Genomic DNA, 18,036 nt, shown 5'->3' on the forward strand with positions numbered 1-18,036 from the left:
CTGGCTTTAGTTGCTAAAAGTGGGTGGAAACTGAAAGAGAGTTACAAAAAAAAACTCCATTAGAGAATCAATCATAATTCTTCAAGGCAAATTCCACTGTCTACCATATAAAGTTGCTCTGGACATTCATTTTCAATGTTTTAAAAAAGTGCTCTCCGTGTTTCAAAGTCATTTGTTTTATTCTCCGATGTGTTTCACTGTGGAGGAGAAGAGCATTTTTTCCAGGTAAAGCGTGTCCTTTAAGTAATGGTTGGTCCACAGAGGATGCATGAGCAGTGTTTGATGCCTGAGGTGACCACACGGCCAGTCCTATCTCTCCATAGGGCTCTGATACTGATAAATACGACACAATAAAACACTTGTTAACATATGAAAGCATTCTGTCCAAAGTCTGTGATATATTCTACACAAAAAATAAGAGACATCTGGACTCTCTAGTGACGCAGTCACAGCTCAGACTTTTCTATAGTCTGTTAACATGGGTGTGGAAATAAAAATAGGCAAGGCATTCTGCCGCAGGCACATGAACTACAGGCACTGGTGGTGTGGACTGGACATGTTACAGACTATAGTGAGAGACCACAAACTCCCATAGAAGGTACCCAGAAACAGATAACAAAGAGAATTCCCAGCTTCCCTTCCTGTGCAAGGTTTATTTGCAACAAAACAGAATACATGCAAACCGAGTTGTCTCGAGAATCAACGGACTTGGAACAATGCCCTTGTCTGGGCATGTCTGATCATATCTGCCACATCATTCAAAACAATTAGATAGATACTGCATTTAAAAAATTAAAAAATCGTCTGGGATTGCAAGTCTGAATCCATGGTTACCAACCAGTGTAGCTGGTTTATAGGAATAGGAGGTATTTTTCCTAGGAACTTTCTCAGTCTATTCTGAGGTACTGAAATCAAAACATTAACAAAAGCATGCAGAAACACATGTAAAGTGAGTGTTTACATTCACATTATAAATACATACTGTAACCAGATCTTCTGTGTGTGTGTTGCAGTTACCTCAAGTAACCTCAGCTTGGGCTGATCGTGTTTTATCCTATCAAAGTGAGTTCTCTTCATCAACAGGGGTAGGGTACAGAACATATTGGGACTCAAACTCAACTCTGGTCCACTTTAAAAACTAATATTTATATAATATCTTTTGCAAGGGGAAGACTAAGCAACACATTTTGCATCTGTTTCATTGCAGATGCTCCACATACACTATATTCTGGTGCAGTGGTTCTCAACCTGGGGTTTGCCAAATGGTTGTGAAAGATAAATAAAATATTTTGGCAAGCAGCACTGAATGAGACACAGGAAGCAGCTCTCACCAGGCCCATTTATCTCAGTTACATAAGACTGTATTTATTATCTATTATTGTGCTTTTAGGCCTAAAGCTTACACGTTGACTGCGAAGGTGCAAGTTATTTTAATAAATATAAAAACAGGAATTAGTTGTTGTTCTGTCGGGGTACAAAGCAAGAGACCACTGGTCGAGTGAAACAAAATTATTGTCACATGACAGACGTCTTAGAATCTGCTAAATATGTATATTCATATCCAAAAGCCACTATGTTACATTGCCTGTTAGACTAATTATACTGCTGTTTTGTTGACAGTTAACAATAAGTTGATTCGTCAACTATAGATATATAGTCCTTTTCAGGGACATATAATTATGTGCTTATTTTCCTTCTGTTCCAAGAAGTTAAAATGAGTTAATTGCACTTAACTGGACGAGCCTTAAGGTAGTTGTAAAAATTGTAAATGTGCCACTATTTGTTGCCCAGTGGTATGTGATGTTTTGTTGTATTTGTCTTTTCCTCAAGTCTGTTCTTGCTTTGAAACTACACACTGCCTGAGTCACCAATGCACCACAGCATGAGAAAAGCAAGAGAGAGGAGAGCAGTCCCAAATAGGTCTCCGAGGGCTGTCAGGTAGGGTATTGAGTAACTGTCGGGATCTTTACCCCTCCGCCATAGACAGTGGACCATACAGTCGGCTATACACAGCAGGGAGAATACCTAAGAGACGGAAACAAGTTAATGAGTAAAGCAGCAATTAAGTATGCAGAGGAAAAATGACCACATGGCTGACTTACCTGAATCAGGGAAGCAGACAAGAAGGCAATAGTGAAGAGAGGACTGGGCAAAGTGTGGCCTCCTTTCATCAGGTGTATAGTGTGAATGAAGACGAGCTGACCAGGAATCACCAAAAGAACCAGAATCTGAGCAGATCTGTGGTTTGCTCCTGCCATGACAAAGCTGAACATCAGATAGTGTGTGTGTGTGTGTGGGGGGGGATTACGTGATGGGGCAACGTGTTTATTTAAATGTTTTGACCCATAGATCTTTACCTGAACCTAAGAAAGTGCGACAAGGGTTGTAACAGCTCCTACGGTCTTCAGGAACCTCTCTAGGTGAGTAATTCAAATGCAAATTGGTAGAAATACGACTGGACTGTATTGAGACAAGGTTTCCTCCAATACCTGAACAGGAAAGAGAGGATGGGGGAAGGGTCAACGGTAAGATTATTCAAGAAGCTTTATTTATCCCGAGGGAATAGGCCCTATTCACACCCTGGAACATTACATGTCCCCTCCTTACATGCAAATACAGCATGCAAGCATTTCCATTTTTTTTTACACAAAGAATGAAATAACTGTAATGGGATAGTTTTTTGTTTTGTTTTTTAAGTGGGATTGTATGAGGTACTTATCCAAAGTCAGTGTAGACAGAGGCCTAGTTTATGTATAGAAGGGAAATTGATATTCTGATTCCAATTCAGACACACTGTTCCTTGGAGGAAGAATATGTATATTATATATATAACACAGTCTGTGGATGGTATTAAAGATAGGATTGCCTCTGATTGCAAATTCCATGATCACATCGAATGCCTGGCATTAACTCGTCTGCCTGTCTACTGTATACAAAACATTGCCACTAGGGGGAAAATAGCCCAAAAGATTACTTGCTTATTTCCAAGCCTTTTAAGATTCTCCTTTTAGAAAATAGTCAGTTAAGGCTCAGTGAAGGAGCAAGTCGAATTCAGTATCTAGGAGAGGGCTTTTTGAGCAGAAAGTCAGTGAGATTTATTGCCCCATTAAATTCTTTCACATCAGATAATGCAGATTCCTTTGGGGTTTCTCCAGTAGGTACTTTAAAAGTTGTTTTTTTAAGTTAATTTGTTGACAAGAGGTCCAGGCCTTTTTGACTTTTTTGTTACTGCACTCTTCAGAAAACTATTGGTGACGTCCATATTTTATACAGTCTATGGTTCAAACACCTAGCTGCTAAATGTTGGCTTGTGAGGCACACTTTAGACAGCGATGCAGCGACCAACAGACAAACTGATGTTTGTATTGTGGTGTCTGGAGGGGTTATACGTTCAAATGACATCTGGTCAATTATGCAGGATCAGTAGGTCATGAGGCCCAACATCACATCCTGTTGAAATTAAGTTAGGAGCCCCTCAATCTTCCCTTATGACATAAACCTTTAAGTACATCGGTATTAGAAAACAGATATATCTTCCCTATTTTTCTCACAAACAACCGACCTATAAAAAGTCTGTGTTGGACGCATAGGTACAGAGATATCCATTTAGCTGGATGCTCTCCAAGCTCTCGAGTGCTTGTATTGATGCTGGACTTTGTTGTAATAAACCTTTATATACAATCAAGACGGTGTCAGCGGACCTGTCTTCAATACATCTTCACATCATCACTACTTAGTATACAACAGTATGTTTACGAGGAAAGAAACAACTCAATGTATTTTATTTAATGCCAATTTTACAAGAAGACACACATGATTAAGAATTAGCATTAGCTGTTTTGCAAAGTTTATTAGGTTCCTCCTTACTTAACAACTCTCATAATTGCACAATTTTTAAGGGGAACATCTACTGCTTATCTTTGTTGACCACCACCTCCGGATGTGGTCTGAGCAATCGGATCTCAATGTGTCCTCACTATGTCTTTGGGTGCACCTGTACTAAGAGCTGTCCACTTGTGATCGGATCACAGAAGATGCATGCCGGGTGTAAACAGGGCCATATTTGCAAACATTGCATACATGTCACATGCACAATGATTTTTTTTTTTTCTGAGAGGGATGATTACATGTTTTTTTTTTTTTTTTTAGATCTGTATCTGCACAAAAGTGACCCATAAATGCACTTTCAAAAGAGAGCAACTCACCATTTATAACTGGAGCATAAACTAGGATTCCGGCAAGGTTTGGATCTGACACAGTCTTGTCCAGAATAAGTCCTCCAATACTAAAAGAAAAACAAGGAAGAACGCATTTTTAGAAGCTCTACTTATTGTGGTGGTACTACGAAACATTAACGAAAACACAATCTTGGTTCTGTGCAGGAGAACATTTTGAAAGAAGTGCGATGCTGCATTGAGGGAGTTAAAAAACCATACAACCATCCAGTGGTATCCCCTCTACTCTCTCCCTGCTGAATAATGCTAAAAAGTCTCACTGAACATTGAACTTCAAACTATTTTATGAAACTGGTATAAAGAAGCCTTTTTAGAATTTAATCTGTGCATTGACTTCTGATATCAACACCAGAATCCTGCACTAAACTATACTTAATGAACAAAATGTTGAAGTGGTTGAGTCTAATTGGGCATTATAATTAAAAGGAATACAGATAATTCTGAGTAAAAAGAAAAAGACTGCAGGGTCTTTTTTGTTGGAGGAGCAAAGTTCCAGGTTGACATTTCCCTGATGACATGGTTTCATAAATCTTTATTGAGTCAGTTTTTGCTTTTTTTGTGTGTGTCTTGCCTTTTTGTAGCTGTTGTTTTTATTGCTACTGCAGCAGAACCAATCGCTCCTCTGGGACAAATAAAGGTCTTGAATTTGAAGAGAGACATCTTAGAGGTCAAAATAGAGGCTTATTTTATGTTTTTATTTTCTGTTGTACTTAAAACCTTTTATTTTTGCATAACTAGCCGCTATTATCTGATCATCTTATATTCTCTGTCATGTCAAATAGGTTTAATCCATTCTGAGCAGCATTTTCATTGTTTGTCTTGCTAGTTTCTTGATAAGAAAAGCTCTTGTACAGAGATCTCAATGACATTTAATATAATGTTTGACTATGGGGTTGACTGATCAAGTGTGGAATACGGTATATATGTGTATAGTAACATATAGTATGGATGACAATAGAGTTTAAGTCTTGTTCTTTAAACAAAATTATTAAATTCCCCCATTTCTGTACTTTGACAGAGAGTGATGGATTATTTTATTAGTGCTTAATTTTAAAAATCAGATCCTGAACCTTTTAATGCAAAGGATGTACTCAATGTAAATAATCTGAATAAATGTCAGACTGAGGTGGTTTACCTGCTGATGACCATTGCTGTTACGATTGGTTCCCAGCCTGTGCGGAGCAGCATGTGACTGGCTGGATGTTTTGAGGCAATTACCACCCAAAGAGGAATCAGGCACAGAAAGAACATATCCACCAGGTACAACACATAGGGGTACAAATCTGTCAAGAGAAGAGGTCATTATTTATACCTTTATTTTACAACCAGGAATCAGCATAAAACTACCCCTAGGATTCAGATTTTTATGGATGTGTTAGTACCATCTGTTGGCCAAAAGTGTGAACTACATGAGTCCAAGGACGACCAGTATATTATTTTTGTGTGTGTGTGTGTGTGTGTGTGTGTGTGTGTGTGTGTGTGTGTTTTACATATTTGTATTGTATTAAATTGGCCTACCAGACCATCTTGTAGTCGTTATCTCTCTTTACCTATTAAGGAGAAGAACCACTGACTGAAGCAGGCCAGGAAGGCAAGAGTGATGAGATCCCCAAAGCTGGCTGCCATGGGTGTTGCCACGTTGTCAGGGTTGATTCCCAATCGTTTGGAGCCCATGATCACTCCCACCATGATAACACCTAGAGAGAGTTACAGGCAAGGTAAAAGTCTAGGCCAGTGGTTCTCAGCCTTTATTCATGAATGCACCCCCGCTGTGGGGTCAAAGGTCAAAGTCATTAAGTTATCATTTTTTGACATAAGGTATATCTCTATAATAAGTCCAATGTCGAATTTCAACTTGAGAGAGAGGATCTACTTCTTGTCAAACCAAAAAGTGACAGGTACCACGCCCCTTTTCCCTTTTTGTTAAATACAAGTACTCCGCAGCGACTCTAGGGGTAGCTGTTTGACAAAACTGGAAAACTGCATAGTATGCCTTTAAATCTCAGGGTGAACAAAGGACAGAGGTAGCGTCTAAGTACAAAGACTGCAAAGAGACCACCATGCTAAAATAAAAGTTTTACGTTTGTGAAAAAGGCCTCTGTCTGCACCGAGGAAGAGTATGTTGAATGTACAACGTACACAGGCTCCTCCAAAGGAATCTCTGAGAGAAGAATGGTCTTTAGAGCTGCGTGGATCGTCTGGATGTTGGGGGTTTGCGTTCAAGTATGAAGCGGGCGAGCTCTGGTTGTACCAACGGGGTGAGGATGAAAAATAGGATTTGATGAAAAATGTACTGACGCTGACCTCCAACGACTGGGCCATGTTGTGGCGGGTGATGTCCGAATGTCCCTCGGATGAGGATGAGGAGGTACCCTGTAAACAAGTGAGAACAGACCCTTCCACCTATGTACCAGAGTCCAGTGTCGTTTCTAAGGCTGTCTGACAGGCGAAGATATCTGGTTCCAGTCAATGGTTCAAACGCGCCACTATCCGAACATCTAGGGAGAAGCCTCTTGAGGAGGATTCAACTCACAGACACTCGGCCAACGGCTCCATCTGTACCCTCAGCACTGTTTTGGAGGAAACCCTGAGCCCTGCCTCTCCAATGATGTACGACTCGTCATGCTGCACCCCTGGTTTATACGCAGAAGAGACCCAGGATTCGCAGGTCTCACCCTACGATTCCTCTAATCCTGGAGGGGTGATCCAGAGCCCAGCCTCTCCACCACCTCAGAACTCGGTCTGGGTAGACATGGGGGATTCCCTGCCTTCCACTCCTCCACGGCCTGCACCAGAGTTTCCAACCCTCTTGAACCCTGTTTCTTCCCGACTTCCCTGTGGGGTAAGGAAGAACCGGCGGATGAAATCGATGGCCGGCTAATAAAAACAGCCGTGCTACATCTGCTCGCCATCACCGTCAACATGTAACGCAGTGCCAACTGCTACGGATGTCAAATCAGCCACCCCAGAAAGAACATCCGTGTTTGGAGCCGTTAGACGATGTCTACTACAGTACCAACTTTCAAGGGTTGATGAAGATGCTTTACAAGCTTAAATTGATTCCTGAAATTCAGTGTCTGCTGAATATGCACAATCTTCCAACGGATGAAGTTAGAGTCAGGGCCGCTGCAGAGATGATTCTACACAATATGAAAGATGTGGATGAGCCCTCTGACAGCATGTTTGATAATTTAGGTGCCAAAATGATATGTATGCAGCTCAATTCGGTCACCAAGTGTTGGGGTTGGTGATTTTATAAATGAATATTTTGAAAATGAAAACAAAGAAAAAATACAAAAAAATAAAATAAAAGGAGGATTGCCCCACAAGTAGTGTGCACTCTCATTAATCCTGTACTTTTACAACATGTGTTTTATTACTATTCTTTAAATTTTTTATACTCGTTATTAGAACTGAAAGGTTTATCTTGTACTTTTATACCATGTGTTTTTGTATTTGTGACTATGCAAACCTCTAATAAAAATAACTTGTACATCATATTTTTCTCTCATTCAGTTTTCAACATGTCTGAGAAACGTTTCATGAAAAAAGTGTATTACTATCCTAGCCATCCTGGGAGCTTTGGAGGTGTAGAACGGGTACGTAAAAGTGTTGAAGATGAAACATGTGAGAGGGTGGGAGTTGAAAATGTCAAAGACTTTTTATCTGAGCAGGATGCTTACACTCTACTCAAACTGGCCAGAGTACATTTTATTAGAAACAGAGTTCTTGTACCGCGCCCTTTAATCCAATTTCAAGCAGATCTGTGTGATATGCAAGCTTTGTCAGAATATAATGATGGGTATAATTATTTATTAACCGTCATAGACGTGTTTTCCAAGAAGGCTTATGTATGAGCTCTGAAGAGAAAAACAACCGTTGAGGTGGTGAAGGCTTTTGAATCTATTTTTGAAGAAAGTCAGACGCCTGTAAAACTACAAACCGATGCAGGGAAAGAATTTTTTAACAAGAGTTTTAAGGCTTTGATGAAAAAACATGGTATCATTCATTTTTCCACAGCCAGTGACCTCAAGGCCTCTGTGATTGAAAGACTTAATCGTACTTTAAAAAGTAGAATGTGGAGATACTTTATGGCAAACAACACCATGCGCTACCTCAATGTCTTAAAAGCCGCACCATTAGTTTGAACAGCAATTATTTGGTGATTAGAGAGTTTTGAAGATGCTACCAAAGATCCTCATGGGTATTTAATAGTAGATCTCACGCCCACCTGTCCAGAATGGCACAGACTGAGGATGGGTGTACTTCCTCATCAACAGTCAACAGTGTATGTGCCAAATTCATCAGCCTAGACCATCATGTCGCCGTGTATAAAGAAATGCTCCCTTACTCACGGCTCTGTATCACGCTACACCCAAGAAGCGTAAAGACATTCTTAGCCACGGTTCTCCAGGCTTTATTCAGACGCTTTGTGAGATTGCTCTAAATCTTTTGAAGGGTAACATTCCTATGTCTCCATCTCAGTTAAAAAAAACTGAAAAGGCAGAAAAAGGCCATCAGACTTATGGCTAATAAGAATGCCAGTTTAAAAAGCAAATGCCAAAATCTAAAGAAGCAGTCGGGCGGTTTCATTTTACCTCTCCTGCCGGCCGTTGTACCTATGATAGGAAGTCTTTTAGGGGGTATTGCTAGAAGATAATTTATTAAAAGTGTCTTTGAAGAAGATGCAGAAACTGTTTCTCGTCTCACCCCATCAGTTAAAACATCTCACTCAACCGACTGCATCTATCAGAGAAACAGCAGAGGAGGATTTGGATGCTAGAATGACGGATGTATTAAGTGAACAGGGATCGAGTTCTTATGAAAAAATTAAAAAGTACAACGCTTTACTGCAAAGATATTTTGCCTTCTCCAAGCAGGATAAGAGAGATGGACATCGGGTGACTGACTCTACAGCAGGGGCAGGAGAATGATCAGTTTGAGCTTTTAGATATGGGGTGCCGTTTGTAAAGCGGCTCACGCTGAAAATAAGAGCAACATTTTGTCACATTTCGCTTCAAACAATGTTTAAAGAACTGGTATGAATTTTTGAGGGTCACTTATTTGCACTGTTGTATATTAAGTAGCGATGATGTGAAGATGTGTTCCTCATGAACTACTGACCCTACATATGTTGACAAGAATATCACTTGAACTTATAACAACATGTAACTTAAATACAAGGCCTTCAGATACCACAGCACATTTACAACAATATCGTGTGTTTGTTGACATTAGAACAGCTGTAGCAAGAACGGGAGCCGGGAGGAGTAGCGGCAGCCCGCTACACAGTGGAAACTGGCACCGCATTCAGGTAGTTTAGTAATCCACAGTAGTACTGTTGTGTAGGAACCCTGACGTTTTGGCACCTCGAGTACCATTCAACACTAAATGTTTCAATCACAGCCCTACGTTGTATGCGCCTCCCTGTAATTCACTCACTCTGCTCAGGCCGTGACTAGCAGAGACAACCATGTTGCTGCTAATCAGTGTGCTTGCAGCAGCAGGGCATTATAATTCATTACTTGTGTTGTTGTTGTTGTTGTGAATGTACAGCAGGCTGTAGCCAACGATATATAGCGCAATTCATTACTTATGGGAAACGTTTCAAGAGCAACAGGCTTCTCCAAGCAGCACAGCACAGGGAGAAGTGGGTGTAATGCGGAAGACGTAGCCAGTCAAACCAACCAATAGAAACTCTTCTCTCGTCCAGCGTAGGCCCCGCCCATCAAGTGCAGTTGAACTCTCAAGCAAAGAGGACTGATTTGCAAACAAAACTTTAGAACTTGCAAGCAAAGAGGACGCAAAATGGTCGTATGTTTTTACTTACAAACATTAGTTTTGATTGAAGTTGAAGAAATATGTTCTCTCATATTTTTCTTTCAATTGCAACCTGTTCTGTTTTGATCTCAAAAAATGTTTTTGATTGCCACTTACTCTTTTTTGCTCTCAAATCTCTTTTTTGGTTTCAAATCTATTCTATTTGATTGAATAATAAAGGAACAATATTCTCTCCATTTGCGAACATAGCCGGTGGTAGAGGTGCCAAAAGGCTATCACACTTGAACCATTCTCCAGGGTACGTACCCATCATGTAAGATATGGGAGGATCAAAGAGTAAATGTGTTTGGCCTCTGGCTTAAAATTCAAATCTTTTTTGAGTATCGTGAAAATTTAGATAGTTATCAGAATTAATCTGTCTAAAATGACTTTCCATCTCTTTTTTAAGTATGTTTACGCCTGCATAATATCCCCCTCTAAACTTTTTTGTATGTACTTCAGACTCGGTCTCGGGTTCTTTGGGCTGTTTCCTCCAACGAAAGTAGGCTTCATCCTTTGGTATGTTAAACCAAGTGTGTGGATATGAAATCTCTGTCAGGGCAACCTCCCATTCTCCTTCTAAATCAATATGTTGCGCCAAATCCACCCTGTAACTGGCGATCGTGTTATCTTTGAAAACGTCTAAGCTAGCGTTGGAAGGCAGGGTGATGAAAAACCCCTTATCCTTCGGACCGTACATGTTGGAATGATGCACAACTCTCGTGTACACCTAGGTTTTTATATATTTTTTAAAGCGGAAACCTTGACCCAGCTGTTGAATTTTGCAGGCCAGTTTTTCCAGCGTACAAAAGCTTGCTCTTCACCTCTGACGTTACGTCGTTTCAATATGTCCTCTACAGCGTAGACTTTGTCTTTACACGTTTTTACTTTTTGCAACTCTGCCTCGTAAAAAGAACTTTTCAGTTTGTAAACAGGTGGTTCACGAGGAATGCATTAGTGTACTGTGAACACTTCGCCCGCAAAACGGTTCACACCTCTCACTTTTGATATTCTGACTTGATCCCCCTTTTTAAAATTCATTTTTAATTCACTTCTCTGAGTGGCCGAGGATGTACCGTACAGGTTTTGAAACACTTGGAAGGCATTCTCCGTGGTCACTTGCATAGGCTTCATTTTAATACTGCGGTGATAGCTGTGATTATAGCTTTTCAGCAAGTCTTGTAAGACATTGAGGTAGCGCATGGTGTTGTTTGCTGTAAAGTGTCTCCACATTCTACTTTTTAAAGTACGGTTAAATCTTTCAATCACAGAGGCTTTGAAGTCACTGGCTGTGGAAAAATGTATGATACCGTGTTTTTTCATCAAAGACGTAAAACTCTTGTTAAAAAATTCTTTCCCCGCATCGGTTTGTAGTTTTACAGGCGTCTGACTTTCTTCAAAAATAGATTCAAAAGCCTTCACCACCTCAACGGTTGTTTTTCTCTTCAGAGCTCATACATAAGCCTTCTTGGAAAACACGTCTATGACGGTTAATAAATAATTATACCCATCATTATATTCTGACAAAGCTTGCATATCACACAGATCTGCTTGAAATTGGTTTATAGGGCGCGGTACAAAAACTCTGTTTCTAATAAAAATGTACTCTGGCCAGTTTGAGTAGAGTGTAAGCATCCTGCTCAGATAAAAAAGTCTTTGACATTTTCAACTCCCACCCTCTCACATGTTTCATCTTGAACACTTTTACGTAGCCGTTCTACACCTCCAAAGCTCCCAGATGGCTAGGATAGTAATACACTTTTTTCACGAAACGTTTCTCAGATATGTTGAAAACGGAATGAGAGAAAAATAGGATGTACAAGTTATTATATTAGAGGTTTGCATAGTCACAAATACAAAAACACATGTTAAAAAGTACAAGAAAAACTTTTTCAGTTCTAATAACAAGTATAAAAATTGAAAGAATAGTAAAAAACACATGTTAAAAAGGAAGGAGCAAATAGGTAGGAGGGGGTGTTCATTCATCTGTTGTCTCTGTACTTAGTTGCTACCTCTGTCCATTGTTCATCCCTTGGGTCAGAAGGGCCGCAGTACCTTTTGACCTTTTGATTTGGCACAGTAGGGGGCTGGGAAAGGGGCCTGAAAAGGGGCGTGGTACCTGTCACTTTTGAGTGCATAGATCCCTCTCTCTAATGAAGAATCCTGAGATCATGGGTGAAGTAGAGAGGGAGAAACTGGGACGTCAATAAGGTTTGAATGGATTTAATAACGATGTGTGTAGGTGTGTGATGCACTTGTCTCGTATTACGCTCAAAGAAAGCTCAAAGAAAGCTCAAAGACATTGGTTCAAGGTGACAGCAGGTTGTGTTTCTACCTTGCAGCAGTGAAGCCATGAAGGCAGTAGAAACACTGGCTGAACACAGGAGCACTACGTGATTGAAGGGCATTTTTCCCTCTGCCATCCAGCCCAACACAGTCGCCATCAAAGAGGCCAACAGGCCGAGCACCGTGGCTTGTAGCTGTAGAAAGAAGGTGGTAGTAAGAAAATACCCACAAATTGTGGTAAATTGCCATAGAATTCTGCAGATAAACAGGAATGGTTGATTGGAAGATTAAATCCACACAATTAGCCACAGATTTGCTCTGTAATAAAATAATGTACCTGCTTGAGCGCCAGGTTGCCAATGATCAACATCCATTTTTCTCTGGCAGTTTCCATTTTTCCTGCATTCACCTACATATACAAAAGGAAAACATCTACATTTTCATCACAAGTGCGAAAACTCGATTTACTGATATGACTGAAAGCTGCAGAGCTACTACATTTTCTCTGTAAAGACTATGAGTGTATGTGTGACAGATATTTAATCAAGGGTTTAAAACTGATCTGAAAAAGAAGAAGTAATTAATTAATGACAGCATAATCTCAGCACCAAGTCGTGACCTAAAAAAAGGTGACCTTAAAGGATGAGACTGGCGTTATTCTATATTCCATGAACACAAGAAATTGACATCATGATCTCTGATGATACTGCCATTGTGTGTGTCAGATGGGAACAATCAGGAATACAGAGAGGTAATAGCTTACTCATAAATGCCAGCAAGACAAAAGAGATGGTGGAAGACTTTACATCCAGATGTGAACATCCAGGGTTTGGACACTGAGATGGTGACAACTGATAAATACCCAGTAACGATAAACTGAACTTAACAACACATGTCGTGTACACAAAGGGCCAAAGTTGTCTTCATCTACTGAGGAGACTACAGTCTTTTGGTGTGTGGACACTGTAAAAATCTTTCTACAACACTGTTGTGGCATCTGCCAACTTATATGCAGTAGTCTGTTGGGGAACTGGAAGCACGGAGAGGGACAGAAAAGGTCTCAACAAACTGGGTAAGAGGGCTAGTTCTGTCCTGGACTGCCCTATATACTCCGTAGAGGAGGTGGGTGAGATGAGGATCTTAGCCAAGCTGACGTCAATCACACATAACACCTCTCACCCCCTGCATTAGACTGAGGGGTCCCTGAGCAGCTCCTTCAGCAACAGACTACTGCACCCTCAGTGCAAGAAGGAGTACAGTGTGGAGCGCCACCGCAGGTCCTTCATCCAAACAGCTGTCAGACTCTATAACTCAGCAACCAGTGAGTAGCACTGTTTGTCTATGTAACTTCTGTCAACACTGATCACAGTCACTTTTTTTGCACTATTTAATACACTATTTGCACTATTAGTACTGTACTGTTTTTACACACACATATATAGAGAGAGATAGATAGATATAGATATATACCATTTCCTACCCGCACATTATTAGTATTAGACCAATACTGTATATTCATAGCCCTGTTTACAGCCTATATTTCCACTAATCTATACTACTATATATTATATATATATGTATATACATATATATTTATCCCAATGCTCTACCTCCTGCTAAATCACGTCTGTATAAAAAAAGCTGTACATAGTGTATATACAACTCTTACTATATTTTTTCTATTTTCATTATATCTTATATTTTTCTTTTTTTTTTTAATTTAATGTGTATTTTTCTTACCTGCTGTGTTGTATCTGGAGCTGCTGTAGCTAGTGAATTTCCCCAGTGTGGGATCAATAAAGTCTATCTTATCTTAACGCCTCTAATCTTATTAAAAACACCAAAGCAAACAACAACAAACAACAAATGGAGAGTAAAACACTACTTTCTTACCATGACTGTGACACTCAGCTCTAAGCCCTAAAACAGATGGTTTTTAGCAACATTAACTCAAATAGGAGTGCATCTGTTTGAAACTATTGTCTGCTGTGGATTAAACCACCCTTTAGACCCTAAGACTAGTTTTTCTTCCTTTTTTAATGGTAATGAAGGAACATCACCCAGTGAGACACTGTGGCACATTGATGTGTTTTTAATTGTTTTGGAGTTCTATGACGGACAGGAATAATCTTTGACATGTTAGTGAACAAGAATTATCATAATATTTGATCATTATACACTCTTCTTTTCCAGGAAACCATCTTTTCGGGTTATCTGAATTGTCAGACTATTGTTATTCATTTTCCCTGCAGGATATTGTACTGGAGGTTGATCTCCTGCTGTGGTCTTCGCAGGTCTGTGAGGAGTTTCACATGGGGACAGAAAACCCATTATGCAAGAAGGCAAAAATATAATTCCTAGAAGGTAGGTAGGTAGGTAGGTACCCACTGGATTTATTTATTGTGTGTATGTGTGTGTTTGTGTGTGTTAGCACACTCACAGCAGTCGAGAGTCTAGAGGCCAGAGTCATTTCCAGGTTCCCTTTCATGCCTAATACTGCAGGGACCAGGATGAAGATCTCCGTGATTTCCTGAAACACGTCCCAGTTCTGCCATGAAAACACACAGAAGGTGAAAAACAGAAGGTGAACCACAGACACACAATGAATGAATCATTTATATTTTCAAGGTGATAAAGTAAACACACCAACTTTGAAATTAAAATCAGTTTTGTTTGGTTTATTTTATAATTCCCGTGTTTCTCAATGCCAGTCCTTCTTTCAATCTGTCTCCACAACATTAAAAATTTCCTACATTGACTCTTCTGCTTTCTTTCCTCTCTTCAATTTTTAGAAAGAGAAGAAACGATGACCTCACATGGGTTCACAAGAACCCATGGTGACACATGCGGGTCGTTCCTAAATCGGAAGGTTGTGGGTTCGATCCCCAGCCCCTGGTGCCACATGTCGAAGTTGACCGATGCCATGCATCGGTGTATGAATGTTAGTTTCTGTTCGATGGACTTTACCATCACTGAGTGAATGTGTGTGAAAGGGTGAATGTGGCATGTAGTGTAAAAGCGCTTTGAGTGGTCGGAAGACTAGAAAGGCGCTATACAAGTACAGGTCCATTTACCATTTACGTGTGTCACAAACACTTTAAATGACCTTGAATCTTTCATAAGACCTTAACCTTAATACCTTAACTCATTAAGTTCCTAAGTGACATATACAAAACATCCTGGTGTGGTGGTTTTATGACTGTGACAGGAAGGGACAGAAATAAAGGAAGTAGCTAAATTCAAAAAGCTTGTTTTTTTGTTAATAAGGCAAGTTTAAACCTATTTAACAATTCTAGTCCCTTAATAGTATGTCCTGTATTGTCTGTATTTCATTTAACCTGTTCTGACCATATTTCCTGAACAAAATAATATAAAACAATAATAATTATTAGTAATAGGCCACTTAATTAATTTCACTGTTTCAGTTATTTAGGATTATTATATACCCTGTATATTTAAAGAAATATAAACAAAAAATAATGTCAAATTATTTAGGTATTAATAAAATATTTATTTACCATAAACACCCATTGTGACTTATATGTCACAAAGCAAATATGTTCTATGAGTTCCACTTGTTCTGCGGTATATCCCCCATAATTTTCCTTCAAGGAGTAATGGGTCTGGGTTCCTATGGGTTAAGAGCTCATCTAAACTCTAAACCACGTCTTTGTCCTCCTCGGCTTTCCTTTGTTTCCTCACCTGAACCACTTCGAGCAGCATCCCGGCAGAGACTGTACCGAACCCGGCCAGCAGAAATGGCACCAGTATCTGAATCACTATGGAGCAGACTGTCTCAGCTGGTGCGCCGGAGCCATCTGCATCCTTTGCTCTCATGGATCCACTGAACCTTGACGCTCTGTACAGTTTATTTGGGAGCAAAAAGTCTGTCTCAGTGTATTCCTGTGGCTCATGGGGACTGGTGTTGACTGGTGAAATATTCCCATTAGAGCTAAAATGTTGTGGGCCTCCAGATTGTTGATATGAGGACGGATTGGATCTGTACTGTTGGCTGGTGCCTCTGTCCACAGAACCACTTGCAGGCAGTTGCTCATCTTGTGACTTTGGGACAACCATTGTGTAAAGTTGGGTTCTGGCAGGATGTTATTCCTGCTGCTCCAGCTCCTGAGAAACAGTGCAGTAATAAGAAAATAAGCATCTGATAATGAGTCCCAGTTGTGTGGTTGAAAACTAAAACAACAACAATTTCCCCATCTGGAGGCTGTTTTATGCAGCAGTACGCAATAAAGACTTGCTGATGCATAACAGTAACAATACTAATAAAAAAGTAAAGCCAAAAGCTAAGCAACAACATTTAGTTAAGTTTTGTATCACATAAACAAATACTGTGATATGACTTATTTCACCTCCATGAAAAATCAAGCGTGCAACTTTGGCATGTAGAAAGCTTGACCGTTGAATGAGGCTGTTTCAGAGTCATCTGACAGCACAGATTGCCTGCATTATCATTCTTCATGCCTGATTCCCATCTGCAACACTGAGGCTGTGTTGTCTGACAGAGACAATGCACTTCATTTGAAATTCTTAAGAGATGACCAGGTACCAAATAGCTGAAGTCATCGAGTTGCAAGCAAGGAATTGTCCAAAATGTATAACTGTTTTTAATATAATCTTCAAAAACTGGCATAGCAATACTTGGTGTTTATAATTCAATAACCTGCTTTATACTATTGAAAAAAACAATCTACAGTTTGACAGTTAAGAAACTAAAACTTTGATGGATATATACATGCATTACCATGTTAAATTTCCATAGTTATGATAAATCAAACAACTTATACCCAAGAAATGGTCAGAAAAGTTACAAGCACATTGCTGTTGTGAGCCAAAAACTTGCTAAATGATTCAAATATATGTAATATTATCTATAAGGAGACCTATACTGTTGAACCCATCTTAAGGAAAGCGCAGAGCATCAGACATCACAACACTGTATAATATAAAGGACTCCTGCAGCCAGGCTCTTCTTTAAGAGCAGATGAGGACAAAAGTGAGAGAAAGTTTTAATTATCGTATCAAATTAATTTGCAGTGCTGAGTTTCTCTTTGGGTCTCTCTCTAGCTCTGTTCACACACATACTGCTATGATCTATGTGTCAATATGTACAAAGATATATATATTTGATTTGACTGTCTAAGCAACATTTGGTCTACCATCAGGAGTAGAATAGCAGAATAAACAAGTTTCTTACCCTTAGGAAGAAGAGGCATCTATTCTCACACTCCACCGCTAAGCGTGACTCTTCCTCATGGCTTCTGTCCTCCTCTGAATGGTGTGCTGAGTCTCCAGTGTGACATTAACCTACCCCCTTAAACATGCACACACACGACATAACTCTCACTCTCTCACCACTTCTATCATATACAGAGCATGCATTTTTAAATACAGCGACAGCCTATACAGCCTGTATAAGACAGACGGCTGACATATGCAGGGTTGGGAGGGTTACTTTAAAAATGTAATGTAATAATTACTAAGTATCACGATATTAAAGTAACCTAACTTAATTACTTTCTGTTATTTTTGGATTACCTCAACTCCAGATATGTTAATAAAAACAAGAGAAAAGAAATATAAATAATAATCAGTCAGTGTATTTTTAAAGAAAAAACGCAGAAAAACCCAATTTTTACAAAATGTAACTGTAATCTGATAAAGTTTTAATGGATTACAC

The 18,036-nt window shown here is 39.6% G+C and overlaps 1 protein-coding gene across 1 annotated transcript; it reads right to left on the bottom strand.

Moving 5' to 3' along the window:
* Nucleotides 1-633: 633 nt before the first annotated feature.
* slc41a2a (solute carrier family 41 member 2a) lies at nucleotides 634-17,682 on the bottom strand. Its single transcript, XM_051382370.1, has 11 exons — nucleotides 17,554-17,682; nucleotides 16,044-16,466; nucleotides 14,782-14,889; nucleotides 12,679-12,750; nucleotides 12,391-12,535; nucleotides 5,786-5,932; nucleotides 5,371-5,518; nucleotides 4,206-4,285; nucleotides 2,358-2,489; nucleotides 2,103-2,251; nucleotides 634-2,025 (listed from the first exon to the last, which is right to left on the bottom strand). Exons 2-11 carry the CDS (start codon nucleotides 16,416-16,418, stop codon nucleotides 1,849-1,851), a joined length of 1,533 nt encoding a protein of 510 aa, XP_051238330.1. The 5' UTR covers nucleotides 16,419-16,466; nucleotides 17,554-17,682; the 3' UTR covers nucleotides 634-1,848.
* Between the last annotated feature and the right edge of the window lie 354 nt (nucleotides 17,683-18,036).

The sequence above is a fragment of the Dicentrarchus labrax genome, unplaced genomic scaffold (assembly GCF_905237075.1).
Source record: "Dicentrarchus labrax unplaced genomic scaffold, dlabrax2021, whole genome shotgun sequence".
NCBI lineage: Eukaryota > Metazoa > Chordata > Actinopteri > Moronidae > Dicentrarchus > Dicentrarchus labrax.

Excerpts from the sequence above, each read along its gene's own strand:
- slc41a2a (XM_051382370.1), bottom strand. The coding sequence starts at position 16,418 with ATGGTTGTCCCAAAGTCACAAGATGAGCAACTGCCTGCAAGTGGTTCT. Across the intron at positions 12,751-14,781 it reads CCTCTAGACTCTCGACTGCT|GTGAATGCAGGAAAAATGGA; the intron begins GTGAGTGTGCTA and ends TTGTATATGTAG. Across the intron at positions 12,536-12,678 it reads GCAACCTGGCGCTCAAGCAG|CTACAAGCCACGGTGCTCGG; the intron begins GTACATTATTTT and ends TTCTTTCTACAG.